This window comes from Ovis aries, chromosome 3 (genome assembly GCF_016772045.2).
Source record: "Ovis aries strain OAR_USU_Benz2616 breed Rambouillet chromosome 3, ARS-UI_Ramb_v3.0, whole genome shotgun sequence".
Lineage (NCBI taxonomy): Eukaryota > Metazoa > Chordata > Mammalia > Artiodactyla > Bovidae > Ovis > Ovis aries.
Window position 1 is genome coordinate 220,705,850 of NC_056056.1, and position 25,019 is coordinate 220,730,868.

Below are 25,019 nucleotides of genomic sequence, written 5' to 3' on the forward strand. Positions count from 1 at the left end.
AGAGATTAGCTTCGTAATAACAGGTGTATTGAGGTAGAATTCCCATGCTGCACAATTCAGTGGTTGTTGGTGTACTCCCAGAGTTGTTCAGCCATCACCTGTATCAATCAAGGACTTTTCATCACCCCCAGAAAGGAACCCCATATCCATCAGCACTCAGTCCTGAATCCCCCTTCCTGGCCACTGGCAACCACTTGTCTCTATAGCATTCTTCCATCCCTGTAATTTTCATATTCTGGGTATTTCGTTTAAGGGGAAATATACAGTAAGTGGCTTTTGTGTCTGGCCTCTTTGATTTGGCATTGTGTTTTTTAAGATCCGTGTTGTAGCATGTGTCCAAACCCCATTCCTTTTTAATGGCTGAATAATATTCCATCCTGTGGCTATATCATGGGCTTCCCTAGTGGCTCAGATGGTAAAGAATCTGCCTGCAATGCAGGAGACCTGGTTTCAATCCCTTTGTAGGGAAGATCCCCTGGAGAGGGACATGGCAACCCACTCCAGTATTCTTGCCCGGAGAATCCCATGGACAGAGGAGCATATGGACATGGTCCATAGAGTCGCAAAGAGTCGGACGTCCATTCTGAGTTGATTTCTGCATGTGGTATAAAGGAAGCGTTCAGTTTCATTCTTTCACATGTGGATATCCAGTTGTCCTGGCACCATTTGTTAAAAAGACCGTTCTCTCCCCGTTGAATTGTCTCAGCGCCCTCACGGCTATCAGTTGACTGTAACATGAGGTTTATTCCTGGCTCCCATTTCTGTTTCACTGACCTCTGTGTCACGTTTTGTTATTCTAGCTTTGTAGGAAGATTTGAAATCAGGAAGTGTGAGTTCTCCAATTTTGTTCTTTCTCAAGATTGCTTTGGCTTTTCGGGGTCTCTTGACTTTCCATTTGCATTTTAGGATTTGCTTGTCAGTTTCGGCAGAGAAGCCATCTGGATAGTAATTAATTTTTATAAATGGCATCTATTATTATTCTTTCTAATTACCGAATAATATATACTGCTGAAAACCTGGAAGATGTAAAAATCAAACAGAAGGCAGTGGCAATTGTTTAATTTGCATCCCTCCGGGCTTTTTTCTCTCGTGCATTTGGCTTTTTCTACACAAAATTTGGAATCGCTTCTGAGCTAGAAAATGTCTAGGAGCACGTTTGGACTGGCACCTTGGGAGAAACTTCTGGAAAGGAAATTGCCTGGTCACAGCACACACAGGGATAGGAACTGATTTGTCTTCTTTTTAATGAAAACTCTGAAGCCCCAGAGAGGTTAAGTGACTGGCTCCAGGTCACACAGCAAACACCCTAGGGGAGCTGGGTCTCAAGTGCAGGCCCCAGAGGTCAGCAGCGCACTGGTTTTATAGGGTGTACTGTTGTTGGTCTATGAGGCTCGTGCTTGGATTTGTGACAGTGGAATGCTGTTTGTATTAGTTTTCTATTGCTGTGTAAATCAATTTTTACCAATTCAGTGGCCTAAAGCAACATCTGTTTAGTGAGCTCATAGTTCTGAGGTCCAGGGATCCGTGTGCTTGGCCCGGGTCCTCTGCTCAGGGTCTCCTGAGGCTGAAATCAGGGTGTCAGTCGCACCAAGTGCTTTACTGGAGGCTCTGGGGTGGCGGAAATTGACTCTGCTCCTGGAGACACCCACCTCACTCTCCACTGCCACAGCCAGCGTTCCCCTTCCTGGATCCCTCTGTGACTTCTGGATCTCTGACCTCTGGATCCAGAGTCAAAGGGCTCCCCTGATGAGGTCAGGCCCTTGGACAGTCTCTGTTTCTTGAGGTCAGGCTATCCCATAACAGCCTGATCACAGAGTACAGTCCCATCATTGCGCTGTCCGAGGGATCCTATGGGCCTGACCACTGATGTCTTAGGGGGCACTTTAAAATTCTGCCTGCGAAATCTTTTAAATTGTTAGCCAAAAGTGATCAGCCACCTCGGGAGCCTCATTAGCCATCCCTGCTTACCTGGGCTTCCCAGTGGTAAAGAACTCACCTGCTATTACAGGAGACTGGAGATATGGGTTCAGTCCCCGGGTCAGGAAGATCCCCTGGAGGAGGAAATGGCAACCCACTCCAGGATTCCTGCCTGGGAAATCCCAGGGAACGTAGCCTGGTGGGCTACAGTCCACGGGGTCACGAAAGAGTGGGAGAGGACTGAGTGAGCAGGCGCACACACACCTGGTATTTGTAGCACCTGTCGGGTTTTGCTGGGTGCTGTGGGGGCCTTGTTTTTGATGACCATGTCAGTTTTGAGGAGGGCTGGGCGGGGGTTTTGTAGGATGTCTTTCTATTAGGCTTAGTCTGGTGTTTTTCTCAGAGTCATGGGTTTGGGGCGGGAGACCACAGAGGTGAAGGTCCCTCATCCCATCCCACCAGGGCACGTGTGACGACATGACTGATCCTGTAATGTGGACCTGGGTCACCTGGCCGAGCTGTGCCCGTCAGGCTTCTCCACTGTATTCTGACGTGGCTCAGTCGCCTCCAACCCTTTGCGACCCCATGGGCTGTAGCCTGCCCGGCTCCTCTGTCCAGGGAATTTTCCAGGCAAGGAATATTGGAGTGGGTTGCCATTTCCTGACCCAGGGATCGAACTCACATCTCTTGCGTCTCCTACATTGGCGGGTGGATTCTTTACCTCTGTGCCACCCATGCTTCCCTGGTGGCTTAGAGGGTAAAGAATCTGCCTGCAGTGTGGGAGATCCGGGTTCAATCCCTGGGTCGGGAAGATCCCCTGGAGAAGGAAATAGCAACCCACTCCAGGATTCTTGCCTGGAGAATTTTGTGGACAGAGGAGCCGGGCAGGCTACAGTCTGTGGGGTCACAAAGATTTGTTCATGACTGAGTGGCTAACACACTGTTCTGACTTATTTTTCTCCATAACATCGATCACAGCCTGATGGGGTGTGCATTTGTCTTGTCATGTCTGATTGGAAGGTAAGATCCTCAAGGATAGAGTCCTCACCTGATTTATTCCCATAGCCTGGCACATAGTAGATGCTCAGTAAGTTAACTGACGGGCTCAGCCCGGCACACAGTGGGTGCTCAGCGGGTGGACTGCCGGGCTCGGCCTGGCACACAGTGGGTGCTCAGCGGGTGGACTGCCGGGCTCGGCCTGGCACACAGTGGGTGCTCAGCGGGTGGACTGCCAGGCTCGGCCCGGCACACAGTGGGTGCTCAGCAGGTTGACTGATGGACTCAGTGCCAGGCAGTGAGCAATGGGTGCTGGAGACAGAGCCACAGACCAGAGGCCATAGTTTCTGCCCTCACTGAGCTTCAGGTCCAGCAGGGAGATAGCTAAAAATGAAGTTGTGTTCTCACTGCAAACGTGAACAGGTTTGGGGAAAGGCCCTTGAGTGCAGTGAGAGCCATGTTGGGGAATGTGGCCTGGGCCGGGTGGAGGGGCTCTCAGAGGATGATCGCAGAGCTTGAGGCCTGATGGATGAGTGAGAGCTGGCCAGTCAGTGGGGGAGGCAGGAGGAGGTGCGCTCAGGCTGCAAGGATTAACACGTGCAAAAGCCCGGGGCAGAGAGGAGAGTGGGGATCTGAAGAGCACCAGCGAGGAGGCAGCATGCTTGGTCGGCGGGGCTGTGGCAATGGCCTGGGGAGGTGGTTTGGACGAGGGCGGTGGGAGAGGAGACGGTGAGAAGTGGATGCAGTTAGGAAGTGGGATGAAGGGATAAAGGGGTGGAATCCAGGCTCCTGAAGCTGGAGCACGGTATCCTGTTTGCTTCTCATATAAGGAGGAGATTTGAGAGTTGGTGGGGGAGGGCAGCATGTTCAATCAGAGATGCTCACGAAGCACGCTAGCAGGAGGATGGGGCAGAGATGGGCTGGACCTTTCGGGGGTTACTGGGACCAGGAGGGAGGCATTGGACATCATAGGATGGCATGAGCTGGCCTTGGAGGAGAGTGGAGAGGAGCTGTCCAGGTCTGTTTTCTTTGAAGATCCGGAGGAGGGGAAGGTGTCATGGGGACCCCCAAACACACACACACACACACACACACACACACACACACACACAGACACTGAGAAGGTGGTCAGTGGAGGCGGGAGCTGGGTGATGGGAGGATGCTGGAGGCAGGGAGAGAAGGCCGCTGGGCGAGCACGTCCGGCTCCCAGCCTCGCAGGCCGATGCTCCCTCCCTGAAGAAGGCGGACGGAGGAGGTCTGCAGCGTGGGGCCACCTCCCTCCCAGCCACCCTGCTGGGGCGGCTTCGGCAGAACCAGGATGCCGCAGGGCTGCACACCTCTTTCTTCCTCCAGTCCTCCCTTTAATTTACTTTTACTTCTATTCTTCATGGGATTGTGTGTCTGATTTAATCTTTCTGAGTTAGAGGGAAAATAGAACATATTCCACAGAAATTTGCTTTGTGGCCGGTTTTGCAGGTGGCGTGGTATCAGAGGGTGACAGAGGACACTCTAGGCTGGATTTGTGCCCTTTCCGTTTCTCTCCGAGAGGACCAATCAGTGCCCATCTCCAGGAGGTCATTGGGACCAATTAGACAGTTTTATTGGTTTTGCTCCACAGGGAAGCTGTGGACTACATACATTTTTGATCAAGTCTGTTCAGGGCATCGCTTTCATTTTGAGGGGAAGCGCCTTAAGCAGCGTCGGCCAAATGAGATTCTGTTCAGTGGGAATCCTGCGTCTCCATAGATATCTTCACAGTTGAAACTGTCTTCTTTTATGATATATTAAACTCGGTGAATTGAAGACAAGCTTGTTGAGAAAAGGCTGGTCTAGAGAAATGAACACTTGTGTCCAGGTAAAGCTTGCACGCCCGTGTTCATTGTAGCTCGGCTGACACTAGGCCCAAAGGGGCGACATCCCGAATGCCCATCACCCGGTGAATGAATCCGTGAAGAGTGTGTCTCTGAGCAACGGACCGTGACTCAGCCGTAAAAAGGAGCGAGGCCCCTGCATGTGCTGCAATGTCGGTGAAGCTTGAAAACCTCGTGCTAAGGGAGAGAATGAGAAGGCGATGGCACCCACTCCAGTGTTCTTGCCTGGAGAATCCCGTGGACAGAGGAGCCTGGCGGGCTTCTGTCCATGGGGTCGCACAGAGTCGGACACGACTGAAGTGACTTAGCAGCAGCAGCAGCGGCAAGGGAAAGAAGCCCAACACGAAAGATCACGTGCGATTTGATTCCCATTCATATGAAGGATCCAGAACAGGCAAATCCCTCGAGAGAGAGCGGTTTTGTGGTTGGGAGGAGCTGGTCGAGGGTGTGCGGAAGGAGGAGTGACTGCTGACGGTGCGGAGTTTCCTTTGGATGGAACTGTCCTTCAGAGGGTGATGTGCCCGTTGTACAACTTTGTGAGTCTACTGACAACCGCCGAATCGCACGTTTTAAAAGGATGCGTTGTGTGGAATGTGGCTTCCACCTCTGTAAAGCCTTAGAAAAGTAGTGTGCCCCTGGGAGCCGGTTCTCAGAGCCCTAAGCTGCGGCCACTCGGGACCCCTTCTCTCTGTAGCTTCAGATTCATGTGACTTTGACGCGGTATTAAGGGCAGGACGGGTGTGGACGTTTTACGGCTCAGTGTCCCGCCTCGGGCCGCGTGTGTCACCGATGTCTCCTCACTTGCTCCCCTCGCCTCCCACGTTGTGGTGAATACCATCGTCTCCTTCGGCTGACTTTTTGCACACACCCAAGTTCCCCTCTGGGAGGCAGCCAGTTTCCCCCCAGTGCTACCCTCCGCCCGGCCTCCTGTGAATCCCGCAGGACGCCTGGCAGCCTGGTGGGGGTGGGGGCGCGGAGAGCAGCTGGCCTCTCCCCTCGGACTCTCCCGGCCCCTGCCCCGGGGGTGCATGCGCTCTGGTCACCTCCTGGCCCTCCAGGCACCAGCGAGCGAGGCCGTGACTCCCGTCCTCCCGCAGGCCCTCATCGACTGGATCAACGGCGTGCTGGTGGAGGAGAGGATCATCGTGAAGCAGCTGGAGGAGGACCTGTACGACGGGCAGGTGCTGCAGAAGCTGCTGGGTGAGTCCCCGGGAGGGGTGGTCCTGGAGCTGGACCGTGCTGTATGTGGCGTCATCGGTCACTTGTGCATAAGCCGTGGGCCTGAGCCCTCGGCTCCCAGATGGCATCCCTGGGCCTTCAGCTTCGATTGGGTTCCAGGTCCCCTCTCTCAGGCCCCCGTGAGGGGGGCCTGGAAGACTCAGTGTTCCCTTGTCCACTGGGACTCGCCTCCTAGTGGCCCATCCCAGCCCTGGTGGGGCGCAGACCTGCTCTCTGGGCCCATCTGCTCACTCTCCTTGCCCCTTAATGACCCCATGGACATGTGCTGTCCTGTGCAGGGGTCTCCCCACAAACCACCTGAAGGGTCACTCCTTCCAGGCGGGGCCAGCACTGGGGTGGGGTTGCGTTTTGCTCTGCAGGGATGTGCTGGGGGCAAGGGGGTCTGAGTCAGCACCTGGGATTTAGTGGGTGCTTTTGGTGGCAGAGATACTTGGGGAAAGCAGGCTGATGGGGAGGGGGCTAACCCTGGACCCACAGGACGCAGCCTCTGCAGCTGCCCGGGTCGTGGACTCGGCTCAGCCTCTGCGTCCTTCCTCTAGCCCAGTCCCCATGGGCTGGTTTGCGCACTCTGCACAGCAGTGCTTACGGACAGTGTGATCTGGGCGGGGAGCCTGGGAGGCCGTGGGGACCGTGTCACGTACCCGGCTCTGAAGACATGGTGTCCTTGTTCAGTCAGTCTTGGAAAGCGCGTGAGGAAGGAGAGGGTGTGTCTATTCGGGTTGTTCCTTCGTTTGCTGAACGAACGCCCTTTCACCCACAGGGTGGCGGGTGTGGAGACTCAGTGGAGATAAGAGAGGAAGGTCCCCGCGCCCCACCACCGATGCCTGTTCTGCCAGAGGGGAGAAAGAGAGCTGTTGTGAACACAAACTGATGCTCTAAGACACAAATTGACGGTCTAAGACAATGCCTGGGACATCCCTGGAAGCCCACTCATTAGGGCTCCGTGTTTCCACTGCAGGGCGCGTGGGTTCCATCCCTGGTCTGGGAACTAAGATCCCACCAGCCGCACGGTGTGGCCACAACAGAGAGAGTGCCAAGCACTATGCAGAGAATCAGAGAGGTCTACAAGGGACGGAGCTGGGTGGGCTGGAAAGGCTGGGTGGTCTGGGGCAGCCCCCAGGGGAGCTGACATCCCAGCCAACTTCTGCACCAGTTGGCATGGAAAGAACCTTCCGGGCCGGGACTCTGAAGAGAGGAGGAGTCTGTAGTGTTTAAAGAGCAGCGGAAGGAGGCTGCAGGAGGCGCGGTGGACAGACCACGTGCCCTGGTGGACAGAGGCTTTTATTACACGTAGCAGCAAGCCACCTGAGGATGTGAGCAGGGCCCTGATGAGATCGCAGTTTGTGCTTTAAAAGGTCGCTTGGGCTTCTGGGTGCAGAACGGCAGGGAGCAGGGTCAGGAGGGGGAAACGGGGGAGTCAGTCAGAGCGCTGTCACAGCTCCCTGGGTGTTGGATGGGGTGGTTCGGTGTGCGGTGGAAGCGGAGGATATTTTGGAGGTTAAAGCTGGCAGCTGATGGCCAGGACTGTGGCCTGAGCAACCAGTGAATGAGAAAGCCCTCAGGAGTAGCGAGGGGGGTGGGGATGGGGAGGCCGGTGTGCCATCTGCCAGGGCTGAGATGCCCATCCTGCCCAGGGCAACCGCAGGGAGAGAGTGGAGGCAGGCACGGCTGAGATGGTTAATACCATGGGACCAGGTGGCCCCACTCACAGGGAGCGTCCAAATTCAGTGTTTGGCTGAACACCCTGCACCAAGAATTAAACCTCTGTTTGGCTAAGCAGAGAGCGCACATCTTAGAATGAACTTTGGTGTGAGAGCAAATCCGAAACGTTGTCAAGATCGTTTAGTCACTGCCGCAGTTTGATTATTAAAAATGTCGGTTGGAGCTTTGCTGCTTCATGCTGTATCGTCGGTACCGCGGTTCTCAGTGCGTCGCGTGCTAGGTTGCTCTCGAGGTTGTTGAAATGGACATTTGTGATGATAGACGCTTACTTTCAGCGGAGGACGGAGGAGGGCGTGGGTCCTGGGCTGACCCTGTCCACAAGGATTGCACTGGTGCCGAAGCTGCTCAGGGTCGTCAGCTTCCCTCCTTCCTTCTCTGTGTAAAGACCTAGCTTCCCCCTGACTCCTGGACTTGAAGACTTAGCTGTTGGCGATGACGCTGCTTTATTGAAATAGTCCTTTGAACCGCTGCTTTATTCACTGCCCAAAGGAGATACTTTTTAATATTTTCAGAAGCAGACATAAAAGGGTGGTGCTCACTCACTCTTCTGTTTCTGATGCCTTTTGCATGCAGCCATGGCTTCACTCACCCAGCCACTTGAAAAAATTGTGTCCCTAAGCCTTAGCTCTAACAATGGGAGTCTGGCTCTCAAGGTGCCCCCGCATCTCAGCCGTAGATCCCGGTAAAGGATGCCCGCACTCTCCCTGGAGTAGGGCCACAGCCGCGTCTGAGAGCAGGTAACCTGTAAGAAGTCCTTGTCTGTTCAAGGCACACCCTTTGGGTCCCCCCTTCTGTTGGTCTCAGCAAATGCAAGACTTGCTCCGAAACGGCTGTGGTCGTCCATGAGCCCTGCTACGTCCGTTTTGTTATCTGTAATGTATAACAAGAGGTCCGCATTGGCTCAGGCAGCCTTTTTATTCCCAAGGAGCTGCAGCTCCATCCTGTTGGACTGTCTTGCATAAGTGCTCCTTGATAAGGCAGTTCTAAAATCTCTTGTGTGTCAAGTGGTTTGACATAGCACTTTGTTTGAAGAAGAGAACAGTGGAGGAGACTATCCAGATATTAATGGAACTTCACAAGGTCTTGCTGGGTCGTGTTAATGAAGCTGTTGTGCTGATGAGGTGCTGCAGTAACCAACGGGATCACATGGCCCTGGGGCCCAGGGCTGCCAGCAGTGACACTGAGGGAGGCACTGAGCTCTTTGCTTTCCAAAGACAGAAAGCTAACACTTGAGATTGGCTGAATGTCAAGGCCAAAACCTGATTTCCAGGCTTGGTAAAGAATCCGCCTGCAATGTAAGAGACGTGGCTTCGATCCCTGGGTCGGGAAGATCCCCTGGAGAAGGGATAGGCTACCCACTCCAGGATTCTTGGGCTTCCCTTGTGGCTTAGCTGGTAAAGAATCCACCTGCAATGTGGGAGACCTGGGTTCCATCCCTGGGTTGGGAAAATCCCCTGGAGAAGGGAAAAGCTACCCACTCCTGTATTCTGACCTGGAGAATTCCATGGACTGTATAGCCCGTGGGATCACAAAGAGTCAGACAAGACTGAGCGACTTTCACTCATTCTATATAGAGAGAAGAGGTCTGGGGACAGGGCCCTGGTGGGGGGGTCAGTGGTCAGAGGAGGGGCCAGGACAGGATTCTGAAGGGTCGAGCCAGGAGGGGTGAGGAGCCGGGGGGGTGGATGAGGACAGAGAGCAGACCCCGGCTTGACCAGCTGTAGGTCACCACTAGGCCCCTGTGTGCATCCCTCTCCCTAAGAGTGGATTCTGGGAGCAGCTGCCAGACCCTCTGCCAGGGCAGGTTCCAGGGGGTGACACTCCTGGATGGGCAGTGTTGTCCGGGGGGACCACCTGTGGGCAGTGAGGGGTTCCCCGGGCTGGCTGCCGTCCTGCTCGGACTCAGGCTCTCCCCTCCCCTGGAGGAAAGGCAGATGCCTCCTTCCATAATAAGTATCCAGAGCCCCGTATTTGCCCATGTTTTCCTGCCCCCTCGAGAGCCCAGCCCGTCTTCCTCTGGCTCTTCCCAGGCTCGGGAGAGAGGGGTCCTGGCCACACCAAAGCCCTGAGCTGTTCCCAAAAGCCCCATCAGTGGGCAGATGGTTGCAGGTGATACGGGGGGCCAAGGACTTCTTCTCTCCCACAGAGGGCGTTTCCTGAGACATGACTGCAGGCAGCATCAGGCTCGACCAACCGCCTTGTTTTCTGTTATCGACTGAGGTGTGTCCCCCCTGAAGTCATAAGACCTCAGAATGGGACTGTATTTGGAGACAGCATCTTTGTAGTTAAAGTGAGGTCACTGGGGTGGGCCCTAAACCCTTCAGACTGGTGTCCTTTTAAGAGGAGGAGATGAGGATGCAGACACACACAGACGGGAGGCCAGGTGAGGATGTCTGCAAGCCGACATCCTTGAGAAGCCTCAGAGGAGACTGACTCTGTTGACACCTTGATCTTGGACTTCTAGCCTCCAGGACGGTGTGGAAGTAATCTCCACGTTTAAGTCACTCGTCCTATGGTGCTTTGTGATGGCAGCTCTAGCGAGCTCCTGCCCTTTCCTTTTACATCGACGGCCTCTCCTCCCCCGGGACATTCCGTCTGCAGGTTTGGCTGGAAGGGACCACAGAGACATGCCCAGCTCCCCGTCTCTCCCTGGTGGGTGAGGCTCTCTGCAGCCCCGCTTCCTTCCCCAGGGGCCTCTGCTCCGTCCTATCCCTGGCTGTTGAGTGCCTGGGGGCTCATATGGGCAACCTGGAGGAGGAAACAGCAACCCACTCCAGTATTCTTGTTGGGAAAATCCCATGGACAGAGGACCCTGGCGGGCTACAGCCTGGCGGAGTCCATGGGGGTCGCAGGGAGTCGGACCGACAGAGCAAGTGAGCACACGTGTGGACAGACAGCGGCGGGTTACTCAGCTCATACCTGTTAGATACAGATGGGGGGAATGAAAATGCGTAAATGGGAACCACTTCCGTCCTCTGTCGAGCTGCTTTGTTTGCCTCCAGCATAGCCTGCCCCACACGAGCCGATGCCCTTTAGGTGTGGCTGACCTCCCATGACCCCCGCGTTAGAGCCCTCCCTGGTCTGTGCTGCCTCCGGCCCTAGGACAGCACCTGGACATAGCAGGTGCTCAGTAACTGTTGTGTAAGTGAGTGAATGGATGAATGAGTGAAGGCGTGTCCTGAGCCCGGCAGGTATTGCTGTGTGATCAGAGGGTCCTGAAGGGGGCTATTAAACTGCTGCTGCTTGTGCTGGTTGAGGGAGGGGAGGATGTGGGGAGACCGTGTTGAAGAAACAGGGGCCTCCGGAGAAGATGCCTTAAACAGAACCTTGCCGGGGACCACTCGCCAAACAGAAGCCCTGCCTGTGCCCAGCCTGGACGCGATGACCTTTGCACCTGCCTCCCAGCAGTGCCCCCGCCCCCAGCAGCTCCGTGCCCGAGGCTCGCAGCGCGTCAGGCTCTGTGCCCAGCACTTTCTCATCACCATCTGGGTTCCTGATCTCATTATGTCCTGTGATGTCCTGTTGCTTTGCAGAGGAGACCTATCGGGGAACCCCCGAGTCTGGGAATGAGTGAACAGGCAGGAAGCCTGGGGAGCCCTCCTCACCTGCCCCTCAACAGGAGTGCAGTGAGGGGTCTCTCTGGCCCTGCCCGGGAAGGGAATGAAGGCTCGAAGGCCGAGGCTTAGTGAAAGTGAAAGTCACTCAGTCGTGTCCGACTCTTTGCGACCCCATGGACTATACATTCCATGGAATTCTCCAGGCCAGAATACTGGAGTGAGGAGCGTTTTCCTTTTCCAGGGGAGCTTCCCAACAACACAGACACGAAACCCAGGTCTCCCGCACTGCAGGCAGATTCTTTACCAGCTGAGCCACCGGGGAAGCCCGAAGCTCAGTCTCCGTGAACGAATCTGGAGCAGACGTGACCATGTTTGTCGGCTCCCCCTGACTGCTTCCTGCTCCCTCTTGGTGAGAAAAGAGTCGCAGGGACCTGAACATCTCATAATCCTTCTCGCCGTGCTGTCCGAGCACTAGAGAAAGAAGAACGGGGGCGCGCAAGGTGCAAGGAGGCAGGGGCCACACCTGAGGCCGTCCTGTTCTCTCACCAAAGTCCTCCTCCCCGCGGGAGCCCGCTGGCCCAGCGTCCTCACCTCCGGGCCCGTCCCTGCAGGTCACCTCCTCACCTCCCCAGCCGCACCTTGAATCATCCTGTCCATTCTCTGTGCACAGAATGTTCCCAGGTGGGACACCCACAGTTGAATCCTTGACCTCCCTGCCCCTCCTTTTCCTGCTGGCATGATTTTCTAAGAAACGGCAGTGACTTGCAAGTTCAGAGTTCCATGGCTCAGCATCCTGGTGGGCCTCACGGCTAGGGGTGATCCTATCCACTCGGCCATGCCGGGGGTGGGGAGACCTCATCACAGCCGGTTGACCAGGCAGCCCTGAGTCCCTCCAGCTTTTCCTGACACTCTTCTTGTCCTTGTTGCAGAAAAGCTGGCAGACTGCAAGCTGAACGTGGCCGAGGTGACCCAGTCAGAAATTGGACAGAAGCAGAAGCTGCAGACAGTGCTGGAGGCAGTGCAGGAGCTGCTGCGGCCCCACAGCCGGCCGCTCCAGTGGACCGTGGACTGTAAGCGGCCGGCAGGTCGGGGACAGGGAGCTGGGGGGCCTGGCCGTCAAGCTTCCCGCCTAGTCATTCATCTGCGGGTCCACCGGGTCACCATCTGGGTTTGAGAGAGGCAGCCGGGAGTGGAGGAAGGCGATGGTCCCGGGGGGCCCATCGGCAAGGGGCGAAGTCACACCTGTGATGCTCTGATGTCCCCAGGCTTTAGAGTGGAGAGGGGTTGTTTCTGGTTGGTCAAGGGAGACTTCCAGAGCCAGGGCGGGGGTTTGGGTTATAAGACAGAAGAAGCTTGAGGGGTTCTTCCACCCCACATACCGGTGGCACCAACACCCAGTGAGCTGTGTTACTGGTGACTCGCCGAGGCAGGACCTCGGGAGGGGGTTCAGTCTGGTCCCTAGAGTATGTCACCGAGCATGCTGGCTTTGAGAATACGTGCTTCGTAGTATTTCTGGCCGGAACGTAAACCCAGAGGAGTGGAGCATTGACCGTAAGAGGCTGGAAAGGGCTTGACCCAGCTGCCCACCGCCCAGCCTCACCCCCAGGGCGGGGCTGCCAGGGCGCAGCTGCCAGGGCGCAGCTTAGACATTCTCCCTGCCACATGGGGCCCCTGCGCTTGGGTGAGACCAAGACTGCAGTCTGGTTCTACGGGCTTCTTGGCATGGAGATCCAGGACAGACCCACCTCCTGGGTTGTGAGGCTGGGGGAGGAAATCAGTAAAGCCTGGCACAGGGTGCGTGATAACCACTCCTTGGCCCACATCCTGCGGAAGAGCTGGTGGGGCTGGGTTGGCAACCAGGGCCCCAGGCAGGGCGGGAGTCAACATCTGACACCCCCAAGCTCCGTTTGCCCTGCTTGGCGTTCCCTGTTGGAGACGGTTGGTGGCACAGAGGAAGGACCGCTAAGCGCCCAGATAAGAATGCGCATGGCTGGGGTGGGTTAGCGGCCAGGTGACCTGTTCCTCCTGAACCTCTCCTGCCTCCTATGCCCGTTGTGCATTCTTGCCCATGCTCTCTCCTTCCCCACCACCTGGTTCACTCCTTCTACAAACAGCATGCCTTTGAACGCGGTTGCATAAGTCACCTGAGGCCAACAGGAAAGAGAAAAATGAGAAGCCAGAACTGAATGAGCCAGATTCACACAGGCTGCTCCTCAGCTCTCTCCATGTTTCCGTGGCCTGTGGTTCCGCCTGTGGTTTTCCTGAGCTCTCGTTTGCATTCAGCATCTTCATTGCCTTCTCTCCCCTTTTTCTGTTTAAAAATCGAAGTGTAGTTGATTCCCAGCGCTGTGTTAGTCTAAGGTGTTTGGCAGAGCGATTCAGTTATACATACACGTTTCTTCAGATTCTTTCTCCTTATGGCGGGCTCAGTTACTTCAGTCGTGTGCGACTCTTTGCCTCCCCATGAACTCTAGCCCCCCTCCCCAGGCTCCTCTGTCCATGGGATTCTCCAGGCAAGAATAGTGGAGTGGGTTGCCATACCCTCCTCCAGGGGATCTTCCCGACCCAGGAATCGGACTCTCGACTCTTGAGTCTCCTGCATTGCAAGCATACTGAGCCATCTGGGAAGCCCCCTTTTCTCCTTACAGGCTATCGCAAAATACTGAGTATAGTCCCCGTGCTTTGCAGCAGGCCCTGTGGGGTTGGTTTCACTGCCTATGGGACGTGGGCTTGGGGTTCCTGTCTTATGATCTAAAACAGTCCCCTCCTTGCCTCCCCGGCCAGCAATCCACGGGAAGAATCTAGTGGCTATCCTGCACCTCCTCGTGGCCCTGGCCATGCACTTTCGGGCCCCAATTCACCTCCCGGAACACGTCTCCGTGCAAGTGGTGGTCGTGCGGGTGAGTATTGCCAGCCTGGCAGTCCGCTTGCCCGTGACTCCTCCCCAGAGGCTCCGAGACTCACTCCTCCTCGTTCCTCTTCTGGTTCACCTGCTTTTTGTTCTTTTTCCCCTAAGAGGCTACCTTCTATTTTGTTTTTTCCTCTTGACAAAATGCATGCCTTGCTCTGGCTTCAAGGTAAATGATGGAGCAGGAACAATGGCATTGATTTGAAGAGAGGCAGATTCAAAGGCTTGAGTGCGTGGAGGTTTAATTTCCACATTTTTGAAAAGAGCATTCATTTCTCTGCAAAGCCAAGTAGCTGGAATTCAGGCCTCTTGAATGAGCTTATTACTCAGTGGAGAGGGCTGAGACCAGAGGAATGAAATAGATACTCTGGTACCCCAATCAAAGCCTCTCTGCATTCACTGCCAATTACATCCATCATCCCCCATCATCTCTTTTTGAGGGTCATTTCGCTTGCTTCATTTGGAAAAATGTAACGGGGCATCAGGGTGCGCCTGATTGGAGTTGGCCCTTCCGTGTCGATTTCCTCTGAATTTAAGGGCATAGACCCTGCCTGGGCTTTGTGTGTGCAGTCTCTTCCAGCAAACATACATTAAGCACCTACTGTGTCCTGGGCTGTTGCCCTGATGTGGGGGACGCTGGAGAACAGGCTGGGGCCGTCAAGGGTCAGCTGCTTCTGCCAGAGCACTGAGGTTACGCTTGGAACCTGATGTCTCTTGTGGAGATGTCCAGCGCCACACTCCCTTCTGGTTTTTAAACTTATCAGTCCCATGGTCTCTGCGGTCTGCAAGACTCTGGCTGATCCTGTGTTTTTCGAAGCCGTCTGACCCCTCCATCACCCCCGCAGCCCGGCCCAGAAGTGATGGACAGGAATGCCCCTTGGGGCCCCAGGCGAGGCTTCCTGCTGCCCTGCTGTGTCTGCTTCCCGAAGGGGAATGTTTGTGGTCAGAGGTGGTGATGGACAGGGGCCCGTGCCTGTTCCCCTCATCTTGGATGCTCACCCGGGGTGGTCGGCCGGGAAAGGCTTCCCAGGGACACATGAGAACGTGGTTCCCAAACCCATGTACGTCAGACTCCGGGCTCCGCGAGCTCTCTGCATCAATACCCAGGGTATTTCCTTTCAGGCCCACACTTTGGTCCAGGAAAATCTTGGGGTTTGCAGAATGCTTCACTGGCCCAGGCAGGCGCTTGCTGGCACTTTCTTCCCTGACCAAGGTCACGGGAGGATCCTCTGGGCCATGGCCAGAGAGAAATGAGGCGGGAGGGGGGGCCCCGGGGACTGGCCCGCCTCAGGCCTCAGAGCTGCCCTGGCCTGTTCCCTGCACGTCCGGTTACCCAGTCGAGATGGGGAGATGCGGGAAGCGTGGCAGTTCGTGGAGGGAAGGAGTGAGGGAAGCCTGCGTTTGCACCTGGGAACATGGCCTTGGAAGGTCACTTGGTTTTCCTGAGCTCCAGCGCTTTCCCCATAAGATTGAGATTCTACTGTGTTGCTGTTGCTCAGTTGCTGAGTCCTGTCCAACTCTTTGCAGCCCCATGGACTGCAGCACGCCAGGCTTCCCTTCACTATATCCTGGAGGTTGCGTGAACTTTCATCCATTGAGTCGGTGATGCCATCCAACCATCTCATCCTCTGTCGTCCCCTTCTCCTCCTTCCTTCAGTCTTTCCCAACACCAGGGTCTTTTCCAAGGAGTCAGCTCTTCGCGTCAGGTGGCCAAAGTATTGGAGCTTCAGCATCTGTTCTTCCAATGAATAGTCAGGACTGATTTCCTTTAGGATTGACTGGTTTGATCTCCTTGTAGTCCAAGGGATTCTCAAGAGTCTCTACTATAGACTTCAAAATATTCAGTCCGTCTGACTCATACCCAGCTCTGGGTCCATAGCCGAGTGGGAGCCTGATGCACCTTTGATGTGTGAGCAAGTGGATAACATGTCTCTGGGCCACACATCCCCACCCCGAGCCCACTGTGGGGGCTCCTGAGAATATGCCAGGGTGAAGCCATGGGAAAGCTGACGGCCGCCCGACGCTGGTTATCTCCATTCACTAGATCCAGTGGTGAGAGTTCCCTGAGGCTGAGCTTAGGAGAGCCTGGGGAGCCTGGAGAGGTGTCCAGCAGGAAGCGAGCTCCCCGTCCGTGGAGGGGTTCAAGTAGGGGCTCACAGTGGGGTTGGGTTAGACTGCCGAGCTCCGCCTTGGGATGCACAGGCTTCCCCGCCACCACCATCGTCGCCTCTCCTGCCAGGTCCAGGGCACGTGTGTGTCACACACCATGCTAGTGTCTTGGGGCTGCTGGAAGAAAATCCCACAAAGTGGGGGCTGAAAAAAGCAGATGTCTGTCCTCACATAACGGAGGCCTGAAGTCCAGGTTGGGGTGCTGACTTGGTCCCTCCGAAGGCCCTAGGCCAGGGTCCTTCCTTCCCTTCTCCAGCACCTGCTGGCACCCTTGGCTTTCCTCAGCTTGCGGAAACGTGCCTCCGGTCTCTGCCTCAGCCTTACGTGGCCTCCTCCCTGTCTCCACGTTCCTGTGTCTCTCTCTTCTCACAAGGACTCCAGTCTTTGGCCAGGACTCGCCCTAGTCCGTTACAGTTTAGTCTTAACTCATTACATCTGCGGAGACCCTCTTTCCAGATGAGGTGACGCTCTGAGGCTCTGGATGGACACGGCTCCTGGGAGACCCTGTTCAGCCCGGTGCCCGTGTGTTCTTTAAGCTGGTGCCTGCCTTATGTCATGCATGCTCCTTTATGCTGCTTGCCTCCCCAGCTGCAGGGTGTCCTTTGGGAGCTGGGCTAGCTCTCCTGAGACCCCCACAGCTGCATTAAGAGCAGTGTGGAAAGCAGAGGGTTTGGCGTGGGGGTAATGGAGGCAGGTTCCAGCCACCAAAGGACCACCCCTGTGGTCACCTGCAGTCCACCCCCAGGAGTGGCTGCCCCGACAGGGATGCCCTCCCGCTCTGCCTGCCCAGGTGCTGATTTGCTTGCTCATTTTGGGGTTTGCAGAAACGGGAAGGCCTGCTGCACTCCAGCCACGTCACCGAGGAGCTGACGACGACCACTGAGTAAGTGGACCCTGCCCCCAGGCCCTGCTCCAGCCAGGGACCCTCAGACATGTGGGGGCCATTTTCCTCCGTGTGACCCTTGAGCCTGGGATGGAATTTTCTCCAAGCGCCCACCCTAGTTTTCCGTCTTCCGTGCACTTCATCCAAAGTGTTTTTGGTTTTGATTTTTGTTCTTTGTTTTCTTTTTTGTTTGTTTGTTTGTCTTGCTGAAGGGCAAGACAGCAGTTTGGTTTGGTGTTTAAATGAGAAATCCCATATCTTTTATTTTCTCCCTAAATAGAAAAATGAGCCAATACCTGTAGCATATGAATTAAAACTTCTTTACGCTGCTGGAAATCTTTTCTGGAATGAGACAGGGAATAATAAAGAGACATATAATTGATCACATTTGAAATCTTTTGTAAGAATGAGGGGAAATTTGTAACAGTGAACTTCCTTGTAGTAGGCATGCTAACGACGTCCACATTTTTAATGTTTTGAAATAAGTTATTCTCCAAAGATGTGGACTGTTATTCCTTATTTTGGAAGGTGAACTTTAAGAATGTTGAGAGGGGGAACAGGGCAGAGGAGTTTAGACTGGTCCAGGGACCCGTGGTCCTAATTGATTCAACCATCAGAGGGAGAGAGGCACGCATCTAAACTAGGACTTCCTTTGAGAAGGTCCTGAGCTGTCTCTGACCTTTTCGAGAAGGCCAGGGGGCAATTTTTAAGAAGTCTGAAAAGCTTCAAATCTTTTGAAAGTAGCAAATCAAATGGCTCTATTTTGCGTGTGGTTTGTAAGAGGCCTTAGGACTCCCTACAAAGAACCTTTAAAATGCACTGCCTCTGTGCCTCCCTCCTAAAGCCATTTCAGATGAAACAGGACATTAAAAATTGATCGTCTCAGCCCACCCACCTGCTCAGTTCAGGGAGTGATTAATTACTGTGTCATGGATTCACGGATGGTCTTTCAGAAATCAGGCTGACACAGGAAGCCACTCCCGGTGTGGGAGCCGTCAGGTGGACGGGAGAGACGGCTGTTTCCTGATGTGTGTGCGCAGCTGTTCATGGCCCACGGGAGGGGAGGGGGGACGGGGATGGGGTGCTGAGCCCGGCCTGGGGAGGGGTCTCAAGCAGGCAGCTCGGCCTCTTTGGGAGCAGAAGGGCAGCTTGCGGGGGAAGTCTGGAGGGGGCTAGCGTCTTGGTTATCCATCGTTGTATAAATAACCACCCCAAACCTAGGGGCTTAAATCGACAGTCACTTTATTTGCGGACAGTCTGGTGGTCGGCACTGGCCAGTGGGGGCTCCCCGTGTCTCTCACTCTCGTGGAGCAGGCTTCCTCCCGGTGTCCTCAGGGTCCCTGGAGAGGGACAGGGCAGCTGCAGGCCTCTGGCCCCTGCGTGCTGTGTCCCTGTCCTCTGGGGGTCACAGCGCGTCCCAGGTCTCCCTGGATGGGAGAGCAGGAGGCAGATGGCCCATTGAAGGGGGCGGGAGCAGCCAGGCCTATTCATGGTGGGGGGCTCCCTCCCTCTGTTGGAGCTAAGATAGATGGATGAATCAGTGAGGACTACGGGTCCTCCCGATCCGTCTAAACACCTCTCCCCCGTTTCCTCTTTCAACATCCTTAACTTTTACTTGCCTGCAGTGATGGGAAGACGCTGCATCTGTGTTGCCTGGTCTCACAGTGGATGAGGGATCCCTGAGAGGGCAGCAGGGGGCAGTGGGAGCTTTGTCTCCAGGGCCAGCCCCTGGGAGAGTGGCCCCAACGATTCACACCCAGTCACCAGCACCCATAGGGCCTGGTATTGGGTGCCCAGAGGCTGAGAGGATGCGGTTCCACTCCTCCCGGGATGGCGGTCTAGCTGGCAAGAAAGACCGTGTCCATAGAAATGTGAAATCCAGCCCAGGGGCCTTGTGGGAATTTCAGGCAGTGGGGCAGGGGGCACGTGTAGGGGTGCCGCAAAGTCAAGGTAGAGAGAGGTTTCCAGCAGAGGCCGCCCAGCCTCCTGCCTGGTCTCCAAGACTGCAGGTTTTCTCTGTCCTATGGGTCGCCTCCTCCAGGAAGCCTTCCCTGTTTGCCAAGCAGGAGTAGCTGGCTTCCTTTTACTTCCTGTAGCATCTCCTGTATGTTTCATTTCTGGTGCATGCGAGCTGTGTAGAAATGTGGGCTTAGGAGTCTCTCTCACCATCAGGTGTCCTGCGGCAGGGCCATGGGGTGTTTATTTCCTCATCTCTATGGCCTATGCACGGAGAAAGCAATGGCACCCCACTCCAGTACTCTTGCCTGGAAAATCCCATGGATGGAGGATCCTGGTGGGCTGCGGTCCATGGGGTTGCTAAGAGTGGGACAGGACTGAGCGACTTCACTTTCACTTTTCACTTTCATGCATTGGAGTAGGAAATGGCAACCCACTCCAGTGTTCTTGCCTGGAGAATCCCAGGGACGGGGGACCCTGGCGGGCTGCCGTCTATGGGGTCACACAGAGTCAGGCACGACTGAAGCGACTCAGCAGCAGCATGGCCTGTACACCATAGGTGCTCTAGAGACTACTTGTTAAATAAGGTGGAGGAAAGGACTTGAGTCTAGAGGGGCTTGGGGGTGAGGCCGAGGTCTCTTTACCTCTCAGGAAGCTGGTGCACAGAAACACCTGTGCCTTTGTGCTCTCAGATCCTCCGGGAGGAACCAGCCGCCCATCCTTCGTGGCTTCAGCTCTCGCCTCGAGTCAGGGCCCAGCCTGTGTTTCTCCAGGACCCTTTAGTCTCCCGCTTCCCCGGAAGTGTGTAGTCCTCACTCTCCAGAATGTGACCTCTGGGTAGTCTGCACCCTTGTATTTTAAAGGTTAAACTCGCGGCTTCCTCAATGGCTCAAGTGGTAAAGAATCCGCCTGTAATTCAGGAGACCCGGGTTTGATCCCTGGGTTGGGAAGATCCCCTGGAGGAGGAAATGGTAACCCACTCCAGTGTTCTTGCCTGGAGAATCCCATGGACAGAGGAGCCTGGTGGCTACAGTCTATGGGGTCACAAGAGTCGGACATGACCGAGCATGTGATGGATTAGAATCATTTTATTTTAAAGTTTAAGCTCAAGGTGCCAAAAGACCCGTTTTCTGCTGAAATGTTATCCGTGTTAACTACTCCCTCAATTAAATGCCCGCTCCCAGACCACGAATGGCGTTAAAAGGATGGTTTAGAGATGTCTATTTGCTGCCGGTCTTGTGCAAACATTTAGAATCCATATAAGCACCTCCTGTTTGTAATTAGAGCGGGAGAGAACTTATCCAGTGGGACTCACATTTTTGTGACCCCGACTCTGGCCAGCTGGAGGCCGGGGGGCATCCCCACCACCCTCCGCCCCGTGGCTCACTCAGCTCTGAGGACCGTCTGATGCTTCTCTCTGCTCTTGTTTGCAGGATGATGATGGGGCGCTTTGGTAAGTTACTGGGGGGGAAGGGGGAGGGCATGGGGCACCTGAGGTCACTGGGCACAGTGGGGCTGCCCCAGGAGGCCCCCAGGGCTCACACGGTCACTCAGAGGCCGCAGGGCCCAGGGCGGGTTTCGGAGTGTGGTTTCCTTCTTCAGCTGTCGGGAGGCTGGGCGGGGGGGATAGAAAAGTGTGGTGGGCCGGAGTGAACCAGGAGAAGGGGGAGGGCGGATGTCCCTGTGAATACAGAGCATCATTAGCTAGCTGGAGGTTCAGAGGTTCCGTAAGGGATGTACTTTTTGCCAAACGGATCATTTATTTAATTTATTGGGCTGTGCTGGATCTCAGTTGCGTCATGCAGGACCTAGGTCTCTGACCAGGGGTGGAATTGGAGCCCCCTGCATTGGGAGGGCAGAGTCTTAGCCACTGGACCACCAGGGAAGTCCTGGGATGTGCTTTCACACATAGCTTTCCACCTTAAAATCTCCGGCTTAACAGACCTTAGAGTCAGGCAGCATTGACTGTGGTCGCAGCTGGGTGACCTTTGGCCTCCTCCTTCACCTTACTGTTCCCCATCTGTGAAATGGGTCCTCGAGGCTGTTGGTGGATTTTGTGAGATAACAGACGTGCATTCTGCTTGCCCCAGGGCCCGACTCTTTCTCTGTTGGTTTTCAGTGGCTGTTCCCTTAGAGCTGTCCCCTGCCCCATGAAAGCCCCGCCATCCAATCTTCATCTCAGCGAGGGGTGGCAGGTGCAAGGGCAGCTCATGGCAGTGTTTCAGCCCTCCAAGAGGGGAAGCCCCCAGGTCTTAGTCACAGCCAGAGGCAGCTGGAGCCAGGCTCCTCGCTTTGGTGATATTTCAAATCAAGAAGCCCTCAGCACTCCGCAAATGCCGTGTTCTCCAGCAAGCAGAGAGGGGAGTATAGATGTTAGGAGGAAAATAGAGACCAAATAGAAGTTTCCTGAGTGCCTTGTGAGCCGGCCATGGGAGCTTGTCCCTAGCTGCGGGTGGGGGCCTCGGGGTGAGGGGTGCGCCTCAGGGGCACCCCCGGGCTTGGCCTCTGTGGCCTCACGGTGATTATGGGGACCAGAGGTACCCCTGCCACTTGGGTACAAAGAGGACAACCGGCTCTTCAGTTCCCAGAGGTCTTGAACCAGAGAAAATGCAGCAATTATATGTCCTTAAGTGTCCTTAAGTAGTCCTTGAGCTGTGCTGGGGAAATTCAGTCTTCAGTTTTTTTTTTTTTAAGTCGCAGTGGAGTTCTTTTTTAATGTCTATATTATTAAAAAACATTTTTAAAAAAGGGAGTGAAAAGGAATCCTCCTGTGTTCTGTTGCTGAGGCTGCAGAATAGGGTGGTGAGTGCAGCTGCAAGGCCGGTGTGGGGCACCTGGCCCTGCCCTGGGTGTGCGGGGGGCTGGGCGCAGGGCGCCCTGCTGTCCCCTCCGTGTCCCTTCGGCAGGAGGGGCTCAGGGCCAGTGGGCTTGTCGAGGGCAGAGGTGGCTCCAGTGGGGCCCTCCGAGCAGCCTCAAGTGTTGCCTTGGCTTCCTGTGTTTTTTCACTTCTGTGCGGGGCACAGGACTCGCGGGCCTGGACCAGTTGGGGAACTTCAGGGGGATCAGCTCCGCTGGGGCCTGCGTGCCGCCTCCCATGCTAGAAGGGGCTAGATGCTCAGTCAGGAAGGCCCCGGCAGCCCTGAGAAGGGGCGCTCGGGGGTCGGGTGGACTGGATGGTGGCTGAGAGTCCCCAGGGATGGCTGAGCGTGGTGGGGGGTGCACCGTGGCACCTGAGAGGCCGAGGAGCCTGGAGTCGTCGCCCTTGTTAGGTCCGGGGCCACCCATGCTCCTGAAATGCAAAACAGGCCATTGGTGGGTGACAGGCAACTCGCCTGCCCCAGCTCTGGCTCCTGCTGACGCAGGTCCCCGGGTCTCCTGGTTACCCCAACAAGCAGCAGCTTCCGCCAGCCCGTGTCCCGTGGGAGCCCTGTGGCCCCAAGACCCCATCACCTCCCCCCACTGGCCTCTCGAGTTGGCTCCTCTGCACTCCTTAACCCCTCCGTCCGCTCACCCCCAGCTTGCCGAAAGCTAAAGCCTTGCAGCCCTTGCAGGCGCTTCCAAGGCCCCCTTCGACCACCCTCTGGACACCCCTCTTCTCTGCTCTGGCCTTCTGGACCCCCCCTTTGTACTCTCAGCAGCCCCCACCCCGGCACTCTCCTTCCAGCTTTTGTACGCGCAGTACCCTCGGCCTGAAACGCTCCCCCTCTAGATTCCCCCATGGCTCACCTCCTCCAGGGAGGCCCTCCTTGATGCCCCTGCCCGAATCGCTGCCTGTCCTCTGACCCCTCCTCTCCATTATCTCTTTACTCACCTCTTGGCTCGCTGGGAACGCTTTTGCTCCGTGCCTGACAGGCATGGGGGCGCCTGGACAGTCAGGGACGCCCGCTTGGCCCTGCCCTCTTTCCCTTGGCACATGGCTCCTTGAGTCGTGGACTTCATGGTTGGCCCAGTGATAAAGGATCCACCTGCCGATGTCAGAGACGCGAGTTCGATCCCTGGGTCGGGAGGCTCCCCTGGAGGAGGAAATGGCAACCCCCTCCAGGATTCTGGCCTGGAGAATCCCACAGACAGAGGAGCCTGGCAGGCTCTGGTCCGTGGGGGTCACAGAATGGGACGCGACTGAGCATGCCCACGTGCCTTGAGCTGTGAGCCTCCTGTGGGCCGGGGCGTGTGTCCCCTGCGTGCATCCCCAGCCCTGGACCACACACGTTCCAGGAGCACCGGAACACCAGGCAGACCCTCCTTGGCTTGTGTCTGCCCTGGGGCAGGGCGCGGGGGTGGTGCAGGCTTCACAGGGAGCCCAGTTCTTGGCCTCAGTTTCTTACCTTAGCACCCTGAGCAAGGTGGGGGGTGGGAGGGCACTCTGCACCTCCCCTGGGACCCCCCACCTGCCTCCTTCGGGCTCTGTTGTCCCGGCTGGGGTGGATGGGAGGCCCTTCTCTCCCCGGGGGAGCTGGGGAGCTGCAGCCCTGTCTCCATGGTAACGGGCTTGCTGGCTGCCTCTCCTCCGCAGGCGCCCCTCCCCCTCCCAGGCTTCAGGAAGTTGGAGAGAAGGATGGAGAAGCTTTCTTCCTTTTCTTTCAGGACTCCTTGTAGCCCCTGGGCTCGCCCCTTCACATCTCCCCATTGCTCCCGACGCTGCAGCGTCATTCCTGGTCTCTGCCCTCCAACCACTCCTTTAACCCTTGAGGGACCCAGCCCTCTTGGCCCCGACCTCCACCCACCCAGGCCATCTGGAACCCACTCCTGGCTCTCTGTTCCCTCTGCCCAGAACACCCTCCTCTTCTTGCCCCAGTGAGCCTGGACTCAAACATGAGGGCTCCTCCAACCCCGGGCCTGTGTCCACATCCCCAGGCTCCGGGCCCCCAGGGACCAGACGGGTCACACGAAAGACGCAAGTGGTGAGAATACTGAATGATGAAGGGCTGCCCCCACCCCCCACCCCCCCACCTCTGTGCTGTGTGCCGCGGGGAGTGCTGGTGCCTGGGGGCGAACAGGGGAGTCTGCCTCCACTTCCACGGGGGCTGGTCAATGCTGGGAGTGGGGGAGGGTGAATGGAGGTTCACTCTTGCCTTGGCTCCTGTATTTTCTTCAAAAGAAGCCAGAAATTCCAGACTTTTGGATAGACCTTCCGATTTCAAGAATGTAGACTCAGACAGGGCCCGCTTCTTCTGGAGTGAGCTGAGCATCTTTGACAGTTGAACTTGGGTGGACACTGAGGCCCTGACTGCTGCAGCCGCTTCCTGCGTCTTTCCGGCTTTGTTGGTACCCATCCCTGGACTGCCTGTGCCCTTCCCGGGGGCGGGGCTGCCCCCTGTTCATGCATCCCTGTGACTGTCCCCAGAGCCTATGGGGAGGTCAGGGTGGGGGCAGGACGAGAGGACATCAGCGGCACGCTCGCTTCTCCCCTTATACCCTGTGCGTGAAAGTGAAAGTGAAGTCGCTCAGTTGCGTCCGACTCTTTGCGACCCCAAGGACCGTAGCCTACCAAGCTCCTCCATCCGTGGGATCTTCCAGGCAAGAATCCTGGAGTGGGTTGCCATTTCCTTCTCCAGGAGATTTTCCCAACCCAGGGATTGAACCCGGGTCTCCCTCATTGTAGGCAGATGCTTTACCGTCTGAGCCACCAGGGAAGTCTGTTTCTCTGTGCGTGCTGGGTGCTAAGTCGCTTCAGTCGTGTCCGTCTCTTTGCGACTCTATGGATTGTAGCCCCCCAGCCAGGGTCCTCTGTCCATGGGATTCTCCAAGCAAGAACACTGGAGTGGGTTGCCATGCCCTCCTCCAGGGGCTCTTCGCGACCC

The 25,019-nt window shown here is 56.0% G+C and overlaps 1 protein-coding gene across 6 annotated transcripts in view; it reads left to right on the top strand.

Annotated features, from left to right (window-relative positions):
• Positions 1–25,019, top strand: part of PARVB (parvin beta) — a 114,196-nt gene that overhangs the window by 69,225 nt on the left and 19,952 nt on the right. For all 6 annotated transcript variants that reach the window (XM_042247855.2, XM_042247856.2, XM_004007041.6 and 3 more), the window contains 5 exons: positions 5,882–5,984; positions 12,232–12,372; positions 14,087–14,202; positions 17,204–17,262; positions 20,652–20,671. In XM_042247855.2, the coding sequence (XP_042103789.1) occupies positions 5,882–5,984; positions 12,232–12,372; positions 14,087–14,202; positions 17,204–17,262; positions 20,652–20,671 (439 nt within the window). The remainder of the gene's footprint in view (positions 1–5,881; positions 5,985–12,231; positions 12,373–14,086; positions 14,203–17,203; positions 17,263–20,651; positions 20,672–25,019) is intronic.